Raw genomic sequence first — 24,416 nt, 5'->3', positions numbered from 1 at the left:
TAAAAAAAGATATTAACAATTGTTTTTGAGATTTAATAGTAAAATGGATGACAAAAATATTCATTATATGCTACTTCCCATGTTTTAGCATTTTTAAGACTTTTGAAAGATTTTTTAAGACATTTTCATAAGAATTTAGACTTAATTTCCAAATTAATGAATGAAGTGCCTTTTGAGGCTTAAGGATCAGTGGAAACTCTGGGTTATTTCAGGGTTACAATTTCATTACACACAACAAAATTCCCTGACTTTTCAAGACCTGGAAATGGTGACTGTGCCATTTCTAGATTTGCCATGACCGTGGAACAATGCATAGGGAGCATCTAGAGAGGGACATAGGAGCTGCATGTGGCTCTAGAGCAGCAGACTGCCGACGCCTGCTCTATGGCCTTAAAAAAACCTCCCACAAAAAAAGGTGTATTTGCCCTTTTTTAATAAGGACCAACAGGAGCTTGTTATGTAACAGCAGGCACAGGAGTATCCATAAAGCAGTCAGCCTGCCATTGCTCTCTCTCACTGTTTTGACAGCAATATGCTCAACATAATGCATTCAAATTTCACTGTATTTGTATTGATCCAAGCTGCAGGGAGGGGAGAACGAATGAGGGTGTTCCAGGACCATAGCCAAGAAACAGCAGCTGTGAACACACCCACAAACAAACACACACACAAAAAAAAATCACAAAAACACACAAAGGCTCGCACAAATAAAGAACATGGGAACAGACACGTACTGCAGCATAAACACATTCATATGGTGCATGAGAGCACAGACGGGTGTGTAAACACATCCTTGCTTATATATACACCCACACACTGTGCAAATCTATCCATGTTCATGCAGGCACATGTACGTCCATACTGAGGGGAATATGAAATGAGCATGTGTAATTACATGGCAAACGTAGTAATGATCTGATGTTTAAATATTTCAGCAGTTTGGTTTTGTGCTGGCACCCTGGCAATCCATTCTCAGGGACAGGCTCGGAAGCAGCGACACGAGACGCATGAGAACAAGAGTGTGTGTGCGCCCAACACGTGAGCTAGCTGTCCAGACCGAAATATTCATGACCAGCACTCTGCTCAAAGCCCCAAGAAGACAGAACATAGAAAACCTACAGAAAATACATCATAAATCAGGAGGAGAAGGAGACTGATGGAGTGGGAGGGAAAGTCTTTGGATCTAACTGAAAATCAAAAACTGTCCTGTTGAGATTTCTCTTGATTCTCTGCTCCATTATATAAAGGCAAATTTGGTTTAGAAAAAACAAAACAAAAAAGAGATTAAGTGGACACAGTTTTTTCTTGATGAAGATAAAGTTAATTTTGCAGCATCTGCACAATCAATCCACGAGGTGGATGGCAGCTGCATATACCACCTTTTGGTTGATACATGCAGAAGTGTTTCCCACAGAATTAATTCTTACGTTTTTTCTTTTTTTGTTTTGTCTTGTAAATGTGGGTGTGTCCCTTTGTTGATCCATTCAGAACTGATCAGACCAGATCACTGAGTTAGAGAAGCAGTTGCTGCATGTGAATGCAAACTTTTAGAAGCAGCAGAAAGAAGTTTCACTTTCGCCTGATGTTCTGCTGCTCCACCTGTGCCCAGAGTGCAAACTGAATGGTAGTCTCTGTGTATTTCAACCATGCTCTTAATGAACGATCCAGCTCCAGAAATTGAAAATCTATATGTGACAGTTGTCACATCATTAAATTTGCTGTTTGCATAAGCCAAGACTTACGATAATATTAAACATGCTTGATTTTGTCGGAAAGAAAAAATGAGAAAAAGACTGACGTACAACAGCTTGGACCAGGTTTTATGAACACCTTGCACCAAATGATGGAGATCACAGGAACGCGCACCCTTGTGACTTTATTCCAACATTAGAACTTTTTATGCAACAGTACAATAATGACAGTGAATTCATGGGCATAATAGTGTTGGAAACATGAGTTTCTGTAAAAGAAACAATTTCAGAGGATAAGTGATTAAGTTGTCAGAATACCAAGATGATTCATCCACTGGGCACCATGGACAATTCAGTCTGACCCAAAGAGGCAGAATAAAAGCCAGACTGACAGATCGACGTTTCTGTCCATAGAGCCATGCAGCCATCTCATAGAGAGGTCAGATTTAACAGTTTTAAATTGCACCTGCTGATACAGGATGGCAGAGAAGCAATGTCTGACATCTTTATCACTACAGAAGATGAGGTACCTTTATTTGAGCGCTGGAGGGGATTGTGTTTGAAAAGCAGGGGGTGCCAAGCAAAGACTCGACACCAACTTATCCACAAAGAACTGAAATACCCACAATCCCCAGTCATTTGGACATTTTTGACAGTGGAAGAAACGTAACTCCTTTCACAGGGCTGCTTGGTTGTTGAGTCACCAGCCAGCAAAGAGCTTGGAACTGCTGCCACAAACACAGTCATCGTTTGGAAATGTCAAATTCATCTCTGGAAGAGACTGAATCAGTGATTATGTATGGAAATTAGGTCCAATATATAATGGCAGAAGGAGTCAACTCACTCCTGCTGGTGTTAGTAAATAATTCCTGTAACCATAGTTGCAATATGGCTGCAATCCAGGAGCGTAAAAAAAGACAGTGCAGGCAGGGTAGTAGTACTGGGATATGTGAGTTGAGGGGGCTTGTGAGAGCAAGCCCTCAAACAATGTACTGGCCACTGAATTACCCCTTGTAAGGGATTAAATTTACCGTCTTGGAAACACACGTGCACTCTAAGAAAAACTAGGTTCCAGAACTGAAACTTCTCCTGCGTCCCAAGTGTTTAGGAGAACTACAGTGGCCGAGACATGAAGAGGACCCGCTTCATATGTAGATATGATTCACTCTAAGGTGACAAAAACACACTTGTTCTTATTTTCAAGTAATTATAAACTAATGAAAAATTAGCTTTGAATATTACATACAATATCTGAAAACAGATGCTCCTAAATCCTGCACAGTGGAACCTTGAAAGCGTCCAAAAGACTTTGTTTAAGCAAATCATAGAAGTTAAGAGCAAGATACACTACAAGCCATGGATCTAATAAACTTAGGCACAAATTGGAACAAATCTGGTTCAATAAAGGCCTAATGAAAAAAAAAAACTTTTCTAAACCCAACTTATGTAACATTATGTTAAGTATGTAACATGGTGAAACGCACCCTTGACTGTTTTCCGAAACATAACCTATGTGCCTTGTTTTTATTTTATTTTTTTTTTTAAACCTTGTAACCTTGGTAAGAAAAGCACTATATGAATAAAGCTTGGCATTATTAAAGTTTATTTGCGATCTGTCGTTAGCGCCTTTAGCTTGTTTACTGTATGATGTGAATGCTGCTGTCACAGTCAGCCCATTAAGCTTTAAAACTTTGTATGGAAAACAAAACAAATTGTGAAATATTCCTATTGGATAGCCAAATCCAGTTTGACTGGCAGAATTCTGATTCAGATACAGCCCTGGTCAAGTCTCTATTTTACCATGTGACAATATTAGTTTATGCTCAAAATCTGTAAAAACCGACAAGCTGACCATATCTGCAAGCCGAGGAGCAGTCATGGCTTTTAAACATAGTAGTGGAAGTAAGAAAAGATGAGAGCAAAGAGCAGCAGGAGAAGATAGTAAAGCTCTCTAAATCTGATTCCTTTAACTTTTTAATCAACAGTGGCCGAACTACGGACGTGTACATATTCACCTAATGGTGTGTGTGTGTGTGTGTGTGTGTGTGTGTGTGTGTGTGTGTGTGTGTGTGTGTGTGTGTGTGTGTGTGTGTGTGTGTGTGTGTGTGTGTGTTTCATGACTAATACCTGGCGTGCACAGTGCCCATCATAATGGAAGGCACTGGGGTCTTTCATTAGCCACCACTAGCCCATGCTGCAATCAACACTCAACACCTCTCTAGTGACTTCATGAGTTGTGATATTTCTTAGATACTGAGCTACTCGTATTTCAGTCATCCCCCTGACACACTGACCTACTATCTGAGCTGATTGGTGTGCTCATTCTTGCAGCTTTAGGATGGAATCTGGGTCAACAAGGCAGTTCAAAGTGTGACCAATCCACCTGGGGCCTGAAATAGATACTAATATAGTGATGACGCACTCTGGGCTTTTTTCCACAGCTATACTGTGCTCTATAACAGCAATGAGATTTCATATATATCTTTGTCTACGAGAAGAAAGGAATACAGTGATACCCAAATAGATGGAGGCAGAATACTTCAAAGCTGCATGAAAAATGATCATTTCAGGTCCAGGTAAAATCTGACAAGTTTATCTTTAAATAATCTTGAAAACCGATTGAGTTGAAAAAGTAAATATAATCATTTTAATTCATGTTTACTATATGTCTAATTATTAAGTTTACTTGAAATTTGGCTCCATTTTCTTAATTGTGTGAAGAAGCTGCAACTTAAAAATGACAATTGAAATTTCCTTGTTCTAGGCATTAGCAACATCAGTAAACCAAGCTAACTTGACCATCACAAAGATGAAGTTATACTTGCGAGTTCTGTTTTCTGAACATATTTAAGACAATACAAATGCGATTGATTATTAGCCATTGCTAATAGGCAGCTGTTTGCCATTTAAACTTCATAAAATTATAACACGTGGATGTTGTGTTCTCAGCTTGTTCTGCTGGCCCCAAGACCGGGCCAAAAGAAAAGAAAAGAAAAAGAAATTGATGAGGCTTTTTATGTTATCGTCAGCACAGCAGCTAGTAGTACTAGTCTAAAACTGTGGGGCTGGATAAAAGTAGATGTGGCAGTCTTTCATTGTACCAGTAGTCTGTAAGCTATTGAAAACAAAAAGTCTTGTCACAGCTTATCTCAATGTTTCAAGGCTTGGGATGAGAAAATCTGAATGAATATAGTGGAAGGGAGAAAAAAAAGAACTGAACAAAATTACTGATGACACCAAGAAAGTCTGTTACAGATCATTAACAAAGTACCATTTAGGCCAGGATGGAATATCAAGAACAACTGTTAAAGAGGAGTAACATCTTTATATCAACAAGAAACCCAAAGAGGAGATTAAATGAGACATCTAAAAATTAAGGCAGGAAAGACACCTACAGGTAACCACACATCACCTGATGTCCTAAAAGCAGACAAAGCCCCAAAGCACATGTCCTACATAAAGTTTTTAATGATAGCTGGGCCTTAGAGGTGGAAACCAGAGAAAAATGGACCACTCTGCTGCATTTTCCATGACAGCAACACAAGCAAATACAAGAACAAGGAAAGAAGTGATACTTCTAACAATATATGATTATTTTTTAAATGGAATGTATTCTGACTCAAGGCCGACTGCGGATGCCTCAGTTAAACAAAAAAAATCAACCCCATGGCTTATGATAGTGCACCAGCTAATGAGCCCTTTGGGAAATGCAGACCCTTTTTTTTACTGTGCATGTGTTATACCTCAAAGACATGACGCAATCTCACACTGTGACCTCCTCTTTTTAACCTCCTTGATGAAAATGACAAAGTAAAATCGGTAGATCGAGCAGCAGCCCTGGAGTTTACATGTACTACTCAAATTATTTTCATACAAACCTGGTTAAAAATGACTTATAAGTGAGTTAAAGTAAGTTATACAGGGACGCATCCAAAGTTGCTTTCTGCATGATATGTGTATGTGGTCAATTTGTTGAGAATTGAGTCACTTATATGAAGGATTAAAAAAACAAACAGCTATACCAGCACAAGGCTGTGTGCCTCCACACACCAGTCAGGTTGCACTTACAATTTACTTCCATGTCTGTGAAAACTATACAATCAGCGCAGTTTCAAGGTGGTTCTTGAGTTGTGGCCAAGAACATGTTGTATGTGGTCACTGTGACCTTGACCTTTGACCATCAGATTCTGATCAGGTCATTCTTGAGTAGAAGTGGACATTTGTGCCAAATTTGAGGAAAGTCCTTCCAGGCCAAGTTTAGATACTAAATTCACTAAAATGAGACAGATGCAAAGTCATCGTGACCTTGACCTTTGGACACCAAATTCTAATCAGCTCATTACTGAGTCCAAGTGAATGTTTGTGTCAAATTTGAAGTAAATCCCTCAAGGTGTTCTTAAGATATCGCATTCCGAAGAATGAGACAAATGCAAGGTCATTGTGACCGTCATCTTAACAACTAAAATTAATCAGTTCATTATTGAGTCTACTCAAACATTTGTGCCAAAGTTGAAGAAATTCCCTCAAGGTGTTCTTAAGATATCGCTTTCACAAGAATGAGACTGATGAGGTCAGAGTGGCCTTGACCTTTGACCTATCACCACTGAACTCTAATCAGCTCATCACTGAGGCCAAGTAAATATTTTCTCAAAATCTGGAAACATGTCCTCGAGGTGTTGTTGAGACAGACATCACGTTCACAAGAATATACAAAACAGACAGATGGACAACCCGAAAACATAATGTCTCTGGCCTCAGCTTTTGCTGGTGTGGAGGCATAAAAAGAGGGGAATACTAACATAAATGTCACACCTCTCCTTAGTCTCCCCAAATTCAACATATACAAACCTACACAGTTTAGACCCTCAGTTCTGAAAACCCCCGTCACTGAGGCTGATTAAGTTGATGTCTACTCTTCCGTCTGACGCAAACAGAATAACAGAACTAATTTCTTTTGGGGACTCAGGGGGAAAGTGGAGAGGAGAAAATACAATTAGGGTGACAAACTCAAATACGAATGCCAAAAGCTTTTGAGCCTCAAAATAAAGCAGGTGGTATAAACACAGCCTGAACTGCGATGACATTTCCCCAAGGTCCTTAGAGGAGATTTCATATCCTCGAATCATTAGAGGACCTCATTTGATAGGCTGCTTTGTTTCCCCCGTATTACACAAGAAGTGATATCAGCTTAAATTTATTTTCACTCATGTTTTTAATTTCTCTGTTAAGTGTTTGGATTCTGATCAAACCATATATCACTGTTGCAGTGTGAATGTGTTTCCTCGGTGTGAACATATAAATCTATCTCTAGACAGATGTCATTAGATGCTTTGTGTTTCCGTACCTCCTGTGTGCGAGTGCTCTCGCCAGACTCCGTTAGCAGTTTGATCGGGGTGGAGCGCTGGGACACAGATCCATCGTCATCGCGGTCGTCCTCTGAGTCGTCCTCTGATGTGCTGCTGATGGCCTCTTCACTCGGGGGAGGAGGTGCACTGGCGGCAGTCTTCCTCTGCAGCAGTGTCTCCTCTTTACTGCTCTTGTTGCTGCAGAAACAGCCACAAAGACAAACACATGCACAAACACACACATGCACAGTGAGTTGGTAAACAATTAGCTGTCTTGTATAATTTTGAGGAATATCTGCAACTGTATGTTCTGAGACTGTGTATCATGTAAAATGTAGTCATCAGCGGGACCTGAGTGTTTAAATTGCTCACCATTGTGTACCTCCACAACAAACTGACTCATTCCTGAAACACTTTCTGGTTATTGGGAAAAAGGGAGAGCTTAGACCAGCTCAACTTCACAGCCAGCTTCATTACTCAACTTCACAGTCAACCACACATATCTTAATGCACAAAATTTCAAAACTTTTCAATTACTTTTCAAGGACTGGGAAACAATTTTTCTTGACCATTCACAACGTATATACAATGTAAATAAGCAGTCCAATTTAAAAGTAACAGTGGGGCCTAGAATAGGTATCAAATTTGGGGATTCATGGCCCTCCATGTTAAATCACAGTCATATAATTATTTTTCTCTTTTTCAAACAAATCTATTAAAACATAATTCAAGCTAGCTGGTATACATTGAGTTAAAGATGGGACGCGGGGAGAAAATGAGAGGGTCCACTTTAAATATACATTTTTGTAATTGATTAACCAAATGTAAAAAATGGAAATGTAGTTTTGTATGTGGATGACCAAACTTTGTTCTGTCTTTCAAAAAGAGTGATTTCACTTATTTTCTGATTTTATATTTGGCTTGTTTTGCCTTTTTATGTTTTGTCTATACGGTGTGATTTTAAATTGCTGTATGCTTTTATTGTTATCATCTTGATGATGACTCCAGCAAGACAAGCAACCGCTTTGTAGAAGTTAATGTGGATCCAAATAATGAAGAAAAAGCATTGCAGGAAAACAATGAAGCGGTATGGAACATTAGTTTGGTCAGGTGTAGAGCAGTAGTGTTCAAGCTGTGATGCCGTAATATGGAGACAATTATGAGTCATCAGCACATGAGGTTTCTAATCAAGGAGTTATTCTTTCATATGTGTCTGCAGGGGTGATTATTTTAAAAATATATGCTTGCGCACACACACAGAGTTAATCACAGGTGCATTCAACACTGTGTGTTCTACACAAAGATAGGGAAAAGGACAGAGCCTTGTTTTTGGTAACCTGAGGACACAGTGTAAAATAAAGCCACATGTCTGAGGGCACAGTGACATGGGTTTTATTACACTAAAAAATTAAATTAAAAAAACACCAACCAAAACATCACAGTGCAGTCAGATACACTGCTTAAGATAAACTCACCCCAGCACTGACTTTCCTGTTTCCTCTGGCTTCCGAACTGTGAACGGGCTGGGATCCACTCCTACAGTCTTGGGCATAAATTCCCTTTATGAACACAAATGACAAAGAAAAACTCATTATCTGACATCCTGCAGTAACATAATGATTACAGCTAATGAATGCTTGGTTCGCTATTATCAGAGGTGTTTCCCACCAACCAAATCTGGGATGACTTGGCAATGTCGACAAACATTTTACCAATTTCTAGCAATAACTTTCCCTTTTGTTTTTGTCAACATCTCTGCTTGCCGATTACGATCCATTTTGGGATTTTTACGTCTCAATAAAATCTTTAATTGTTTAAAGAGTTTTGTAATTGTGTGTGTGTGTGTGTGTGTGTGTGTGTGTGTGTGTATTCACCTTGCAGAATTGGTCATGGCGATGCAGAAAGTGTCATCAAATGAGGTGAGCTCATAAGGTTTGAAGAATTCTGTGTAGATGTCAATACTTTCTTCAAAGCGGTTCACTCTCTTCACTTTGACCTTCCTCATGGTTTCCTCACAGGGGACTGCATCCACACAGGAGCACACAAGCAAATACATATAAAAAAATGTTTACAAGACATTAATTAAGTCTGGTATTTTATCATCATGTCCCATGAAAAAGACGAAAAGTAATAAATACTGAATGTAACCAACTAAAGTATCACCTGTGTAGCTAAGCCTGATATATCTTTTTGCTCTGTGCCGTAGTGCTCTGTCATTGTATAAAGACTATTAGAGACACATTTTTAAAGGCTTGTGTCAACTTAACTTTTTTTTTCCCCTAAATGGAGCGGGTGCATGGGGCTACATACAGCAGCCTTGAAAAAAAGTGCCACGTCCAGCTTCTTTTTTCAGCTCACTCTGCGTTTTTGTGCTGCCGCTCCCGGCGCCTCTACTTGAAAATTTCTTAACATTTCAGTAAGGCACTAGTGATGTTACTCCAGCTTCTTTAGTTAGGCTCCTGTCATAAAAGAGAGAGAAAAGCCCATCTGTGGGAGCAGATCTGCCAGCCAACACTGGATGTTGTTGGCGAGTGTTTTTCTTTAAACACCATTACCTCTTGTTAAGTATTAATGTGGCATCGGGTTAGTGTACTACATAATGTTAATGTCAAGAAATCGCTGTCATAAACACCAAACCCACGCGTATCACTTCATTAAAAAAAGCACCCTTCCATTTCTTTTCTGCGAAAGAAAAACATTATGTGGACACAGGCTCTGTTTATCTACCATAAATACTCCCTCGAACACCAAACCTGCAGATGAAAAAAAAGTCACCAGCAAACACACTATTTGCTCCTATTTGATAAAAAACTACAGTATCCAGCTGTTTTAAGAATTTTCCCAATTCTTTTCCCCTTCAAAATGTTGGCAACAGTAAATTCAAACAAAGCTTTTTTAAAAAATGTTTTATGGCTACCAATTCACCTCCATCTTAAACATTAACGAAAATAACTTAAAATGGATCGAGGCATTGATCGAATTGATCCAGAAGATCAATTGAGTAAATTAATCAATTGATTCAATTTCAAAGCACTTTGGCTACTGTCTGAGAACAATATGTCTCTGTTGGAGATCTGCTGTAGCCAGCAAATGTCAGGGCCAGGACTTCCTCTTAAGTGTGCCGGTCATTTCTGCTATCTTCATGAACAGATATCTGCAAATGCAGATTTTTTTTTTTTAAGAGAGAAAAAAAGGTAACATAAATCCTTAATCACAGTCAGACTACTGTCAATAGATTCTGAGATTGCATTTGTCCAGTGTGTTCACCTTCTCCTGATGGACTGTTTACCTTCCCTTCAAAAGTGATTGTAGTCTGAATAGTATCGACCAAACACCAACGAGAATGCTTTCGATACCAAAATCTTGTCCTGTTACCCAAAGATGTATGCATAATCAGATATCTGTTCATCAAGTTTGTCTACATAAAAACAGAACAAAAAGTATGACAGATATTCCTATTCAAATCAGCACAGCAGGATGATTAGCGCTGTGTGTGATGTTGACATTTCAAGTAACTGTGACCTTCGTAGCAGCTAACTTCTGTGTAAAACGACATGCAGCAAATTGTGAACTCATTGAGGTGAGATTTTGCAGTAATGACCAAATGTTGGTGAGGTATCTTTTGTGCACCATCTCCATCGCTGCTAGACAGTAATTGAGGATGGCTGTAGGATGAGATTTAAATTTTTGACTTTGAGCTCGTAATACACCAGGAGGCACAGTTGATGAAGAATGTGATTATACGCCCAGGCTACACGACGAGCACCAACAACAGACACAGACAAAGGAAACACCGGCTTAGTGTTTACACTGTAAAAAATGTCCGTAAAATTAACAGGAAATTGCTGTTAAACAATGACATCATAAAACTGTAAATAGAAAAACAATTAAACAGTGTCCAATTTACAGTAACATTTTGTAAAGCACCAAACAAAACAAAACAGTTAATTTTTAAGTTAGAATATGTTGAAATAATGATATTTCTTTATAGAATTTACAGATTACTGTAATTACAGAAAAAGATAAATATGTAGTGTACACATGGATTTTACAATGGATTGTAAAACATCTGAGTCTTACATTTGAACTTTCTTATTGATGTTCACTCTAAAATATGAATAACAAAATGTTTTTTGTATATCTATAGGGCAATATTAGGGCACTGGAAAAAGTTGCTTTACCTGCCAACAACAGTTGTGTGAAAGACAAAAATAATTATGATTTTCTAATGTAGATTTTCAATTATTAATTTAGTTTGAGGGTTTTTACATATAACGTGACTGGTTGTGGAATTGCAGAAATTTTATTTTTGTCTTCCACAAGTGTAAATTTTACAGTTTATAAATGTTGTAATAACAATAGTTTAAAATTGTTACATTTACGGGTTGTCTGTAAAGTTTTTTACATCTTTTATGTGTATGGTAGGCCAAAACAGAGATCTCAAACTAGTGAGTGTGACGCACTTTGCAGCCTGACTGACGGGTGTTCTCACCATAAAAACTACCAATAATAACCATTTTCTTCTTCTTTCTAGAACTATTCATATGACCAAACCAAACAGATAAATTTTCCTCTCTATTCATTCTCTTTCTATAGTTACATATTATGGATGTTGCAGAAATCATTGCAGATATCATATAGTGAACAGATACCTTCATCGTAGGCCACCGGAAGGTAGGACAAGATTCCTGCTGACCACCACAGTGTGTAGCTGCAGACAGACAAGATGCACAAATGTGTTAAAAACCTTCCAGAAAAAGTTCCAGTGAAAGCGCAGAAAATGATTTAGTTAGTGATGTGTTACTTAGGTGAGTTTGAGAGAAAAGCACAGTGTGTGGCTGCTGAATTCATTTCAGTTCCAGCCATGTTAATATCTTGAAATAATGGCAGAGCCACCATGACTCATTGTGGCTCCATAAACTGGGTCTACTTTTACGTAAGCATGAAGACAATAGACAGCGTGCAGCTTGTATAGTTGTATGCTCCTTCACACATGCACACAAATGACAAGGACAGAACTACAATGGGTCAAAACCTACAATGAAATAAACCAAGTCAGAGATTCGTGAGTTTGGGCAGACCAAGTGACAAAACATTGACCCTATATTGCCATTTATATCAAAGCTGATACACAACTTACTATGACCTCCATGTTGTCCACATTAACAACACTTTCCTGAAAACCCTGTTGTATGAAATCTTAACCCCATTGTAAAAGATTACCTATTGTGACTTCTAGGATAATCGCAGCCTCATGAATTTTAACAATTTCAAACCTTGGGCAGTCAGAGGGTGGATGGCTTTTCTGAAACTGTCTATTGAGAGAAATGTGAAGTCCATCTTTAGCTGAATAAGAGCAGAAACTTAAGGTTTTACCACCTTTTTGGTGCATTGCAGTAGGCAAAAAAACACGGTTCCTGTTTGAGGAAAAAAATGTCAAAAACCTTGAAGTGTTCCAATTGCAATGCAAAATGTACCTGTTTGTTTCTAAAAAAAGATATTTTTGTTGATCAACTAATTATCATAAAAGCCTGATGTATCAAATATTCTACAAAAGGATTTCCATATATGCAAATCATTATTTCAAAATATTTTTCATTACATTTTGTCAAAAAGGCCCATAAACACCTCAGTTAAAGTCCACCTGACTACATACACACGCTGCTGCTGTGTTCAGGCTGAAACCCAGCCCTTTGATGTATGAAAACATCAACATGACCACCAGTGTTGTGCAAGTTACTGAAAATTAGTAATTAGAGGTCGGCTAATCATCACATGTTGGAAAAGCACCTGAAGTGAACTTTTTTTTTGTGGCTTGTTTCAGCATTCAATAATTTCATTACCTAAAAACCTTGGCATCAACAGGCATTTCCCAGCTGTGCGCATCACTTTTTAGTGTCCCCCAGAAACAGTTTCAGACACGTTGTGGGCTTCTTGAAGCATTTTTTTCTACTGCCTATGTGTTGTCAACTTGTTGATGATTCACTTGCTTGTGTTGTGTCTACTTACATAGGACTTGCTCTTGTCAGCAACTGAATAAAAAGATTAATAATCCTATCTTACTGAGAGCTCAACACGATGCAAATGAATAAAACAAAAACAAAAGAAGAAAAAATATTTATAAATGTGACTAAATTTGCAGCGTATTTCTGTTTTTGTTTTTATTTTTTGTTTGTTTTTTTAATTTTGTGAATGTGTTGCCCGATTGTGGATGATCTTTTGTTTTCATTATCTATTTTCAAGTGTTGTCTGTAGTTAGATGCAGTGGCCTCAGTAATGTGGGCAACATATTGGGCGCTGGTTGAAAGCCATGAAGCAAACCTCAGGGGTGATACACACACATTATTACTACTTGAGGCCAAAGCTGTGACCCAGGTAACAAGGAGGCTTGATAGCAACCAACTGAAATGACCACAAAAGCAAAACACCCACATGAACTGCTTCACCATTCAAGGCAGACTTGCACAGCCAGCATTTTCAAATAAAGGTCTTTTCAGAAACAGCAGTGCTAATCTTTTGTGAGTGATTTCCCACTGAGTTATTCAATTAACACAAAACGCTCTCTCTCTGTGTGTGTGTGTGTGTGTGTGTGTGTGTGTGTGTGTGTGTGTGTGTGTGTGCGTGTGTGTGTCTATACAGTTTTTTAAACACGTGCAACATGTAACTGCACTTAATTCAAAAAATTCAGGTCAAAGCGTTTTCATGTAAGTAGGTGAATTAGATTTGTGCATGGATGTACAGTAAGGAGCTGGGTGTTTACCTGCGTCTGTCTTGGGGGAGGGCCATGGTGTTCCTCTGATGCAGGTAGAAGTCAGTGGGCAGCTCCCACAGGTGTGGCTTAGACTCTGATGGCTGGTAGACCTGGAGAAACAAGTTGATGGCATCCTGTCTGTCAGCATCTGCAGGGGCAAGAACACAATTTAAAAATAAAACCTACACGGTAAATCTACAATAGTGAAATTATAAGACTAAAATGAGATGAGGAAGTTAATGTTCTATGTTTCAGGGGTCCTGCAGCTTAAGGCAAGGTTGAGTTTTGACTTTTAAATACTTTTTAATGTCATTTGGAATTAAATTTAACACCAATTTTCTAATAACCAAAACTGAAGGAGGACCATTTTATTTTGCCCAATTTTTTACTGTTACATAAAACATGGGTTTTTTTGTCCAACCCTTTTTAGAGTGGAACACATGGAAGACAATGAACATGTTATATCATCTTAAAAGTATCTATTTAGTTTACCAACAGAGGTAAGAAATATCAGGCATTTCTGTACAGTTTTCTTGGTGATTTTGTGTTCTTTACTCTTCATGTGAGACTCCACAGCTTAGATTCCCATCATGGTGAGTTGAAGAAGAGGAATTTATTAAATTACTTAATGTAAAAAAGAGATGCTAACCAATTATTTAGAGTTTTTACAACGCAACGTCAAAAAAAAACCCAAATTCATAAAATCCTACTTTCCATGTCAGATCATTTTTAAGACTTCTGAAATATTAATTTAAGTCAATTTAATACCAATCAAGGCCTTAATATTAAATGCCTTATACAACTTTTTAAAGACCTAAGAGAACCCTGCGTTCATACCATTTTTTCAGGGTTTTTTTTCACTTGTGATGTTTAATGAGACTCTGAATTAATTTTTTTCATACTGAGAGAATTCAAAAAACTTCAAGAAACTTTGGTGAATCCTAACTTACCTTTTTAAACACAGAAGTCATACAACAACAGATAAAATAACTGATCGAGGCAGCGGAAGACCAGCAGCTCCTGTGTTCAGCAAAATTAAAGTGACTGTTTTTCTCTATGTCTGGCTTTAAGGGGAGGGAAATCACTGTCTGACATTAAGGTGAAGCAATTTAAATACTCTAAATACAGCCTACACTTAAACTGATACAGATTTTTTTTTAGCTGGACTTTTTTAGGATGGCTAAAATATGTTTTGTTGCTGACCTCATACAACCCATCTTTTAAAAAAAAAAAACTTTCCCTTTAAGGCAAGTCACTTCTCTAGTAATAACAATAACAGATTATAATGCATTGCTGTCTGTGTTTGTTCTCAATGTAGGACTAGCGGCGCAGCTCTGCTCTTGTCAACTTATAGTTTCCTCAATTCACCTTGCTATGATGAGGACCACACAAGCAAGCATAGGTGCAGTGGTTTAAAATAAAGAATTATCTACCCCAAGTCAAAAAATAGACTCAAGCATCTACTCGTTTCTAACGGACGGGAATCTTCCCAGTAAAAACTCTCTGAACCACCACAACCAACATATGTGGAAGTGGGAGCGTGCGAAGATAATCTCTGCGAGTGTTTGTGTGCTCAGCATGTGGCACGTGTTTTGCCCAGTTTGGTGCCATTTAATCCGTTCCCCAACTGTGAAGCCCCGTGCATGCTGCTCCAACACTCGCGTTAGATAATTAGAAACTAAATTGGCCTCTATTAAAGCCTACAACCAAGCCTTTTTCTCTTGGCAATTTTCAACCTGAGATTCATTCAACACATCATGAGATAAGAGTCATGGATGAGCTGTGAATATTATGAACACGTGCCGCAGAGGCAACTGATGAAAAGGTGGGTCGCACAAGGTGTATTTTGAATGAAATGCAGACAGTAAAATCTGTTCTGTTTTGACACACTAACCAACCTTTCCCTGGGTTCATCAAAACACTCTTTCAAATTTCCACCTTCAATTACAAGGCTGCAAAGCATATGGCAGAGGGGACTGTATGTTTGTGTGTCTCTAAAATGTTTTCATGAGTCAGAGAGGAGCTGGCAGGGTGCTTGGCAGAGAAATAAAAGCATTCATCATTTACTGTAAACTGTATGGTCATTGGTGTGTATGTTCTGATAAATATAAGGAAGAATCTATTTCCAAGTATTTTCAAGACATTTGATCAACTGCGAAAAATCAAACAACAACAACAACAACAACAACAACAACAATAATAATAATAATAATAATAATAATAATAATAATAATAATAATAATAATAATAATTATTATTATTATTATTATTATTATTATTATTATTATTATCACAGACTGCAGTGACGCCTCGCATACGGCCTGTCACATAAGCAGCCCCGCCCTTAAACATGCCTAACTTGATAAACCTTAATACTTGATAAAATTGATAACATGGGGGTCTACGAGCATTTACTCCATTTTGGAGCCAGCCTCAAGTGGTCATTGGAGGAACTGCAGTGTCTGGCACTTCCAAACTTCACTCTTCATTTTTCACCATCAGCGGCTGTCAATTGGGTCGTACTTTTTGGTACCTTGCAGAGAGTGCAGAGGCATAACTTAAATAAACAGGGAAGCAGTCATCTTGGTCAATCACTTCACATGACAAGACCCGATATAGGACATGGTGTTACTGAGCATGCACTGCAGTTCCTAGAATATTGAGCACTTTTTTGTGTGTGTGTGTGTGTGTGTGTGTGTGTGTGTGTGTGTGTGTGTGTGTGTGTGTGCGTGTCTCTCTGCGTGTGTGTGTGTGTGTCTGTGTGTGTCTGTGTGTATGCTGCATTATATGAGCCCCACTTGACATTTCTGTCTAAATAAACAATCTGCCACTTTCCCAGCTTTGCCCTGCAACCAACCAGTGATCCCATTTTCCAAAGCAAAGAGAATGATGGGTCGAAGCAAAGACACAGACAGGAGGTTGACTTTCGAGGTCAAGTAGCGCAGCTCTATTCCTCCAGATTTATTACATAGTAAACAACCTTCCTTTCCTATGGGGCTTCAAATGCAACCTGTTGACCTGGAACAGTCACCACTGTTTTGTGAAAACACATTTTCATAAACACACTGTGTCTACCTACAATCCAGGGTGTTGTTTAATAATTATTAGAAAGCCGAATTGTGAGCACAGCAAAGACACTTCATCAAGTGCTGATTGGCATTTACTTCCTAGTTGCAAATTGCAAGAGAGAGAAAGACATAAATCCATAAATCCAGAGAGTTTCAACATTTCTCCAAATAATAATATCGGATATCACATGTCCTCAAAATATTACTTTTTGCAGGTGTTGACAATAAATTGAGGAGCTGCTAAAAAAACGCTGTAAATGTCAAAGAAATTGCTTTGAACAGGGCGTTTACTGGCACCCACAGTCCTCGGGGAGCTATGCTGGAGCTGACTGTGTGTGCTCGGCTGTTGATTTCGAAAGTTATACATTTTTCACATTGTGTCATTTCAAACACTTTAAAATGAGGTGTTACATAACTAACTAGAAAATGTAATGTTTGTGTAGTGGCATTAAAGTAAAACAATATGATTTATGATGTTATGGTCAGTGTGTATAAACCTCCATCGTCTGTGCTGGGACAATTTCTCCACTTGAGTCACAGTTACTATATTTAGAGAAGGCGCAATCAATCAAAAGTGCCAATATAACACTGAACGCACTTACAAAACCTGAGTTTTCAACCTTACAAGGCTGAGTTTACTTGTGAATGTGGTTATAAGTGGCAGATGCTATAAAAGGCAAAGCTTATAGTCAGAGTATCTAGCCATGACCTCAACATTTACATCATAGTAACCTCCTCGAGTGTTGCCATGTTTGTTGTTTAAATCCCACACATCCAGTAGTTGTATCTGTCTAAGCTCTCTCATGTGCCCTTGAGAAAAATCCTCCAGTAATACGTGTCACATCTTATAGGCAAGTACATATACAAAAACGCTCATGACGCAGCTGGATGCATATGCGAACACAAGGTTAAACAGCAAGTACATATCTGGCCTAAGTATGACTAACTTAAGTCCAATTCAGACCAAAGATTCACAATGAGACAAGTTGAAATTTGCAATGCGCCAGTCTGCAACATTCTGAAAACCTGCCACTTTACACCAAAACATATAGAAGAGACAGTGTATTTTCTCCATAGCAACAACTCTTTGTGCTTCTGTTTCCATTTTCAGCTTTTAAGGCTTTTTTGGTCGTTCAATATCATTTGTGGCTTCTTAAAATAAGAGTGAGGATAGTGATAGTAAAATAATTGCGACATCATTATCTCCAGCAGGCTGGTGATAAAGCAAGCAGCACCAGTGATCCACTGTCCAATACCGGGACACTGTGAGGACAGAGACAGCGTTGCTTACAGCTGCTGGGGTGTCAAGGGGATGGACTTGGGCTTCGCAGCACTACTGCAACTTTTCTCTGCAACATCCTAAAACATTTTTGTCTTATTGTGAATCTTTGGTCTTAACTGGGCTTTGCCGAAAACCACTTTGTCAATTTTTGACCTGCCTGCCAGAACCTTTTGATATTTAAATAACACTTCAAGTGAATTTATAACAGAAAACAGCAATCAGCCCACCAAATGTGAGTGGAACTTGATCAGTGATTTGACAAATCTTCATGATAGTGGTGACAAACGTGGCTGCTAAAAATTGTACCACTTCACCCATGTGGCAGCCTATAGTTAAAATGGTGGATAAATCCGAAGTCATACTTCTAAAGCATGCAATTAATGCCGATGGCCTTGTTCCTCTGCATGTCCCTCTTCCATATTCTGAGAAGCACTTTGACTTAGACAGAGGAGTGTCTTTGAGGACCATTTTCATGTTAATATCAGGGCTTTGTATATATTGCCCAAATGCATTGTGCAATCTACTGTTCATGTTGATGCAAAGGTTAAGTCTATGTTTCTATGGTAACCATGAACATGAGGGTTCAATTTTCACACGATGTTGTGGATTGGCAAAGTCTGCGTTTTCATATGGATGGGTTTTTGGAAAAAATAGGTGGAAAAACTGGAGATCGTTAACCTGCATTATCAAAAAAGTGTGGCATTAAAAGATAAGTGTGTAGAAATGGCTTAAAAAATGGTATGAATTGTTTTTCTAAAGGTGTGTAACACAGGAATGTTAACCTGTATGCATCTGTATAACATACCTGAGAAAGCGTTGCTGTAGTACCGTGACAGTGTCTGCATGATGTCTTTGGAGTGTTGTGTCCAGGGGGCGATCTTGCGATAGGTCTTGACCCTGTGGACCAGCTGGGAGCCACCGTACTGCAGCGACAAAGTGTCTCCGTGGTCCTCGTACAGCTCCTCAAACAACCTGGGCCACAAAAACACACATTAATGCACAGGCTTTTGCCAGGCCAGATTTAGTTATGATGTTAAACGTGGCTCTGTTTTATATTCTATTTTGGGAAGCCGGGGTTTCTCTTATGCAATTTATATGCATGTGCGTGTGTGTGTGTGTGTTTGCTATATGTGTTTTTTCTGTTTTTGCAGAACAACAGAGAGGCATCCCACATATGTCTCTTGTTCTTTCATCAAAGAGCTGAGAAAACTACAATTACTATAATTATTACTATTACAGGATGTTAATGTAGAGTTATATATGTAACAGACATCCAGTTTAAAAGGTCCCATGAGGACACAACAAATCAAACACGTGCACAGATGCTTGCTCTCTCTAAAGCATTCACAGAGACCAATGCAGTCTTTGGGTCTTCTCCAGTGACCTCGGACAAAAAATAGAGATTTTGTTATTGGACATGATTTATTCCATATAAATGCCAAAATATTTTAGTACTATTTAGTCATGCATATTTTTTCAGTAAAATGTAATGTTGGTCTTATCAGCAGTCAGGTAAAAGTCACTCAAAAATCTGCTGTAAAGTAGTCGGGCATGCAGCCAAGCAAGCAGTGCAAGGAGCAAAAATCTTGTATTTTCGTAAATCGATGATCACACACACACAAAAAAAGAAGCCTCCTGTAGGTTTAATTTTAGGATTAAGGTAAAGATTAGGTTCATTAACTTTTCCAAAAAGTGACAAGACTACTCAATGCGAGTAGAACATGCATCAGGCACACAACACTGTGTAGAACACAGGACACGACACCACTTCCAGGTGAAATACCAAGGTTTTCAAGGACTCCCCATTTGACATACTGTTATAGTGAGCATAATTTTTCATTGGTTAAATCACATATAATACATTTGTTCATGGAAAATTAACAAAATATATGCAAAATATATGCTAAAGTTAGGTGCTTTACCTTACACAGTCAGTATCAAACTGGAGTTTGGGCTTGTCGATCATTCCCAGTGCATAGAGCTGATAGGCCAGCGCACACTTCCCCACCATGAACTGGGCGGTGTTGGTCCGGTCCAGACAGTCCACACAGTTGGTTCGCAACACACCAGTCTACAACAACAAGGACATGAAATTTAATTACATCACTTGATTGATCTACAGCATACTTTCCTACTCTCCTAAAGTATGGCATGGCCAGCAAAAACTTCTGCACAGCCCCTGAACATAACATAAAATGTGTGCATTATATGCGCATTTCAGTTCTTTAAAGCGTCTGGGAGCCCAAATCCCCAAAAACTTTCTTGATATGTAATTTAGGGTTTTACATGCATAATGGGTGTTGTTGGGTTATCCACAGCACCACACTCTGGGAGCCTCAGAGCACACTCTGGCCATGGAGAGAACATGTAATGAACCCTTTTTTAGTTAATGGAGAAATAGATCGCTCTGTGCCTTTGAACAACAGCTCTCTCATTTTTAGAGCACTAGATCGGATTTATGAACACACCCAGAGTCGGAAGAATTGAAAAGATAGGGCTGTACCATGCCGATTCTGCTTTGCTCCATGGCTGTCATGGAGATGAGGGACAGCTGCCAAAGGTGGGATACAAGGAGGTGTCAATCAAAACATGATTTGCCACACCCACACAGTCTTGAGAAATGCTATTATCCTCAAAATGAGATGTTTTGAACTAGATTTTCTAATAGTTGGGAACATTTATTTTCACTCAGATTTTTGTATATACTCAATGAAACACTCAACTTTGACATAAAGTGTGCGTTCTTACTATTTCAAGCCACGTTTCCAGAGGTTTTAACTTCTAATAGCCTACATTTAATACACTGGGCTGCTGTGTCAAAATTTGCTCCCCCAATAAGCATCTGTCAGGTTAGGAATGACAACTTCTGTAAAACTACTAGTTGCACGACACCAACGTCACCTCACAAGTATCACAGGAATGACGTAACCATAACCCTGTAATCACTGCTAGTGCTGCTAGCTAAAAATAGCGATTTCAGTGGACAGTTTAACGTGGAGGTGAGATGGAAGAAATCTGTTGTCTAATGTGTGCCCTTTTTTGTGGTATTACAGCATCAGAAGCACACATCTCCATGCTTTCACCTTCTGTAAGTGGTGGCTATTAAATTGCTGTAAATACCTTGGATTATTCAGAGACCATTGTATACAAGATCAGGGTTTACATGAAAACTGATAAAGCAACTAAATACATTGGCCTAGTTTTGCAGCTATAGCATTGAATGAAGAGCCTCTTTTGAAAAAAACAAAGCTGTCTCCTTGGCCTGGAGAACACACCGTCCTAAAGTGATAATGTTGGTTTCTTAACTTAGATAACTTAATAAAAATCCCTGCAAAAGAAAACACCACATAAACATTATGACGTTTTTGCATGCATTTTTCTGGCTCAGGAGTTGAACTGTTTTATGCACAGTGCTAAAACAAAGTGTGGAGGTGGGTCAGGGTCTCATCACACAACATAGCATAGCATAGCATAGCATAGCATAGCATAGCATAGCATAGCATAGCATAGCATAGCATAGCATAGCATAGCAGCATTTAAGGTATGTCTCCTTCCAACCTTACCAGGCAAGGAGTATTACTATTCCACATCCCCCAGGCACAGTGTTTAACCACAGACCCTTTCACACTGTCTGTTCAAGGCGGGAATATCATACGGCTTTGGTGCTTCGCCGTTCTGTATAGAAAGAACAATCACAAATGCGGGGTAGAGTTGTCTCGGCTTTAAGTCACCACAAGAGGCAGTAACAGTGCCGAAACAGTGTCTACATAAAAATTACAGCCAACAGGACAGAATCATGGGCAGGACAGGTGTGGCGTTTTGATGTGGTGTTGTGCATGTGACCCACCAAGAGAGAATGAGAAAGCGGCTAGCAGTTAGCTGTTAACTCAAACAAGAAGAACAGCTGCCAGAAATGTCCATAAATTGGGAAAACAATAATGTCTGGGAGCTCCTTAGCCTCCGAGCAGAGGACGAGAGCAGCCGTCATATAACAGGGAAGGTAAATGATTGTTAATGACATGTTAAACCATGTTGTTGTTAATAAAGTGTTGCCAATGTGCATGTTTTATGTCACAATAGAGGCTGATTTGTGTGTCATGCTTGTCGTGTCTCTTTCAATTGCAGAATGGGCGGTATAAATAGGGGACTTTGTAGCAGCCTATAGAACAATATCTGTGTAAAAAGGGCTCCTTATTAGCGAAACACACAAAACCAGCTTGCATATAAAGAAATCTGAAACGATCGCATGAGAGTCTATGAAGTACAGCAGTACAGGTGTTGGACCATGGTCAGAGCTCACTTATGCTTCGCTTTGATTAGCCTGTCTGCGTTCAAAGTGGGGATTTAGAAAGGTGTCAATTGTGACACAAAACCTTTTTGCTATGTAACATACCTGCACCCGTCCACTGACTGCAATGTGTCCACCTAAATCTCCCCACCTAAAAAAAACAAAACATTTAAATAAACTTGATATAAAAAAGTATCACATAAGGAAATCTCAATTCTACTCTTCTACAGGAGCAATTAGCCTTTTTTTTCTCGGTACAAGAGCTTTGATCACCATTATGATCACCGTTTCAAGGCTGAACATAATGAACTAGATACAAACACACAGAGCAGACATTTAAACACACTGAGCCCCGTTAGGGCTACAAGTACATAAAGAGACAGACAAATTGGAATATACAATGAGGACAATTTGGAATACATGTTCTCGGTTACAAAATTGCATCAAAGTCTTGGCTTATGTAAAAATCAAATCTAAGGATGTCAAAATCAAAAAAGTTCAAATTCACCAACATGATCCAAAGTTTAAATATTATATTTACACCTTTTCTTTGCTTTAATGAGTGTTATTACAATTCACTTTCTTGCTGAGAGTTAGAAGAGAAGCTTGATGTTGCTCCCTCTTGGTCAAAAAAGGACTAAATCTTACATATTTCCCAAAATGTTGAACTAAGCTTTACATCACATTATTTTAAAAAAAAGCACAATGAAATCAGGAAGTTTAAGTCCAAGAACATGCTACACTTCTGGCTCTGGGTTTTGTCTTTATCAGTTTTCCCCTGTAATACTACACCCTCTCATTCATCACTTTCTTTTTAAAGTGCTCTACAAAAACACAGCAAGTGTGGGAATAACTCGGTGAGGAAAAACTGCCTCTAAATTGGATCGAGGAGGAGCTCTGAAGACAAATGCAATAGCTGTTGAAGGCTAAGCTTCAGAGCTAAGTGCGTCTCATTGTGGCAGGAAAATTATAAGCTGATTGAGACTGAAGAGCGATAAGTATAGTGTATGCATGTGTCTGAGAAAGTGCATGTCTGAATGCAGAGATGGAGACGACAGACAAGAAGAGTATAAAAAAGTTGACTGTGATTAGCTTATACGATGTGCATGTGATGCAAGCTACAGGTGCCATAATTATTAAAGTGCATCTACATTAATACTCATGGGGTTTTGTTTTGTGTGTGTATGCGAGCAGTTGTGCATGAGTGTGTATAACGTTGGGTAATGCAAAAGAAAGGGTAATAAATACTGGCTGTGGCGTGGTCGTTGGGTTATGTAACATAATGGTAATGTTGGGTGAAAGAGATTAAGACATGCAGGCAATGGGAGAGCCATGCATTAAGAACATGGACGGCAATCTACTCAGCTTGTTAGCAGAAAACTCTCTGCGACACAAACTGTCATCAGCCATAATTTCCATTAAGAATTCATATCTGAAGAGTTTCAAGATCAAGCAGTGTCGATAAATGTATGATTCTGAATATGTATGAATACAAAAATGGATGATACAGCCAATCCCTTAGAAAAAATAAGTCTGGTATGCAAATGCAGGGAAGATGGTTGCGTGGCCGAGCACATGGTTCTTTTTTCTGTCATTTTTTCTCCTATCACCGCTGCACAATCTACTGCACTGTCTCATTTTGACCTGGTGTGACCTCTGATCATTTAAACTGTTTTCTTGTTTAAAATGAGCCCACATTTCGGTTTAAAGGTATACTGTGCAGGAATAGCTGTTCACTGTTTGTAAACAGTATTGCCAGCAGAAGTGAAAGTGAAAGCCAACTCCAAATTCATGCCTTTTAGGAATTTGCCTCTTTATATTTGCATTTTTTCTGCACTGTGTCCAAAATGTTTGTAACTTCCTCCTGGATGTGTGCATCTTATAGTCTGGCACCTTGTTGCTACCTTTTTCTAAGTTCTAGTAGGTCTTAAATGATGATTGCTTGGGTTTTCGTTTGTATTAGTCAGTACATTGTCATAAGGGAAATCCTG

The 24,416-nt window shown here is 38.7% G+C and overlaps 1 protein-coding gene across 2 annotated transcripts in view; it reads right to left on the bottom strand.

The window, feature by feature from the left end:
• The window catches only part of fig4a (FIG4 phosphoinositide 5-phosphatase a), a 68,781-nt gene that overhangs the window by 14,771 nt on the left and 29,594 nt on the right, over positions 1 to 24,416 (bottom strand). For both annotated transcript variants that reach the window (XM_042503358.2, XM_088089178.1), the window contains exons 14-21: positions 22,531 to 22,576; positions 20,060 to 20,208; positions 18,943 to 19,109; positions 13,797 to 13,935; positions 11,689 to 11,747; positions 8,911 to 9,058; positions 8,512 to 8,595; positions 7,036 to 7,234 (exon numbers count right to left, since the gene is read on the bottom strand). In XM_042503358.2, coding sequence (XP_042359292.1) covers positions 7,036 to 7,234; positions 8,512 to 8,595; positions 8,911 to 9,058; positions 11,689 to 11,747; positions 13,797 to 13,935; positions 18,943 to 19,109; positions 20,060 to 20,208; positions 22,531 to 22,576 — 991 coding nt within the window. The remainder of the gene's footprint in view (positions 1 to 7,035; positions 7,235 to 8,511; positions 8,596 to 8,910; positions 9,059 to 11,688; positions 11,748 to 13,796; positions 13,936 to 18,942; positions 19,110 to 20,059; positions 20,209 to 22,530; positions 22,577 to 24,416) is intronic.

The sequence above is a fragment of the Plectropomus leopardus genome, chromosome 16 (genome assembly GCF_026936395.1).
Source record: "Plectropomus leopardus strain MGB_pleo_1.0 chromosome 16, ASM2693639v1, whole genome shotgun sequence".
Classification (NCBI taxonomy): domain Eukaryota; kingdom Metazoa; phylum Chordata; class Actinopteri; order Perciformes; family Serranidae; genus Plectropomus; species Plectropomus leopardus.
This window is presented reverse-complemented; position numbering and strand designations above follow the sequence as displayed.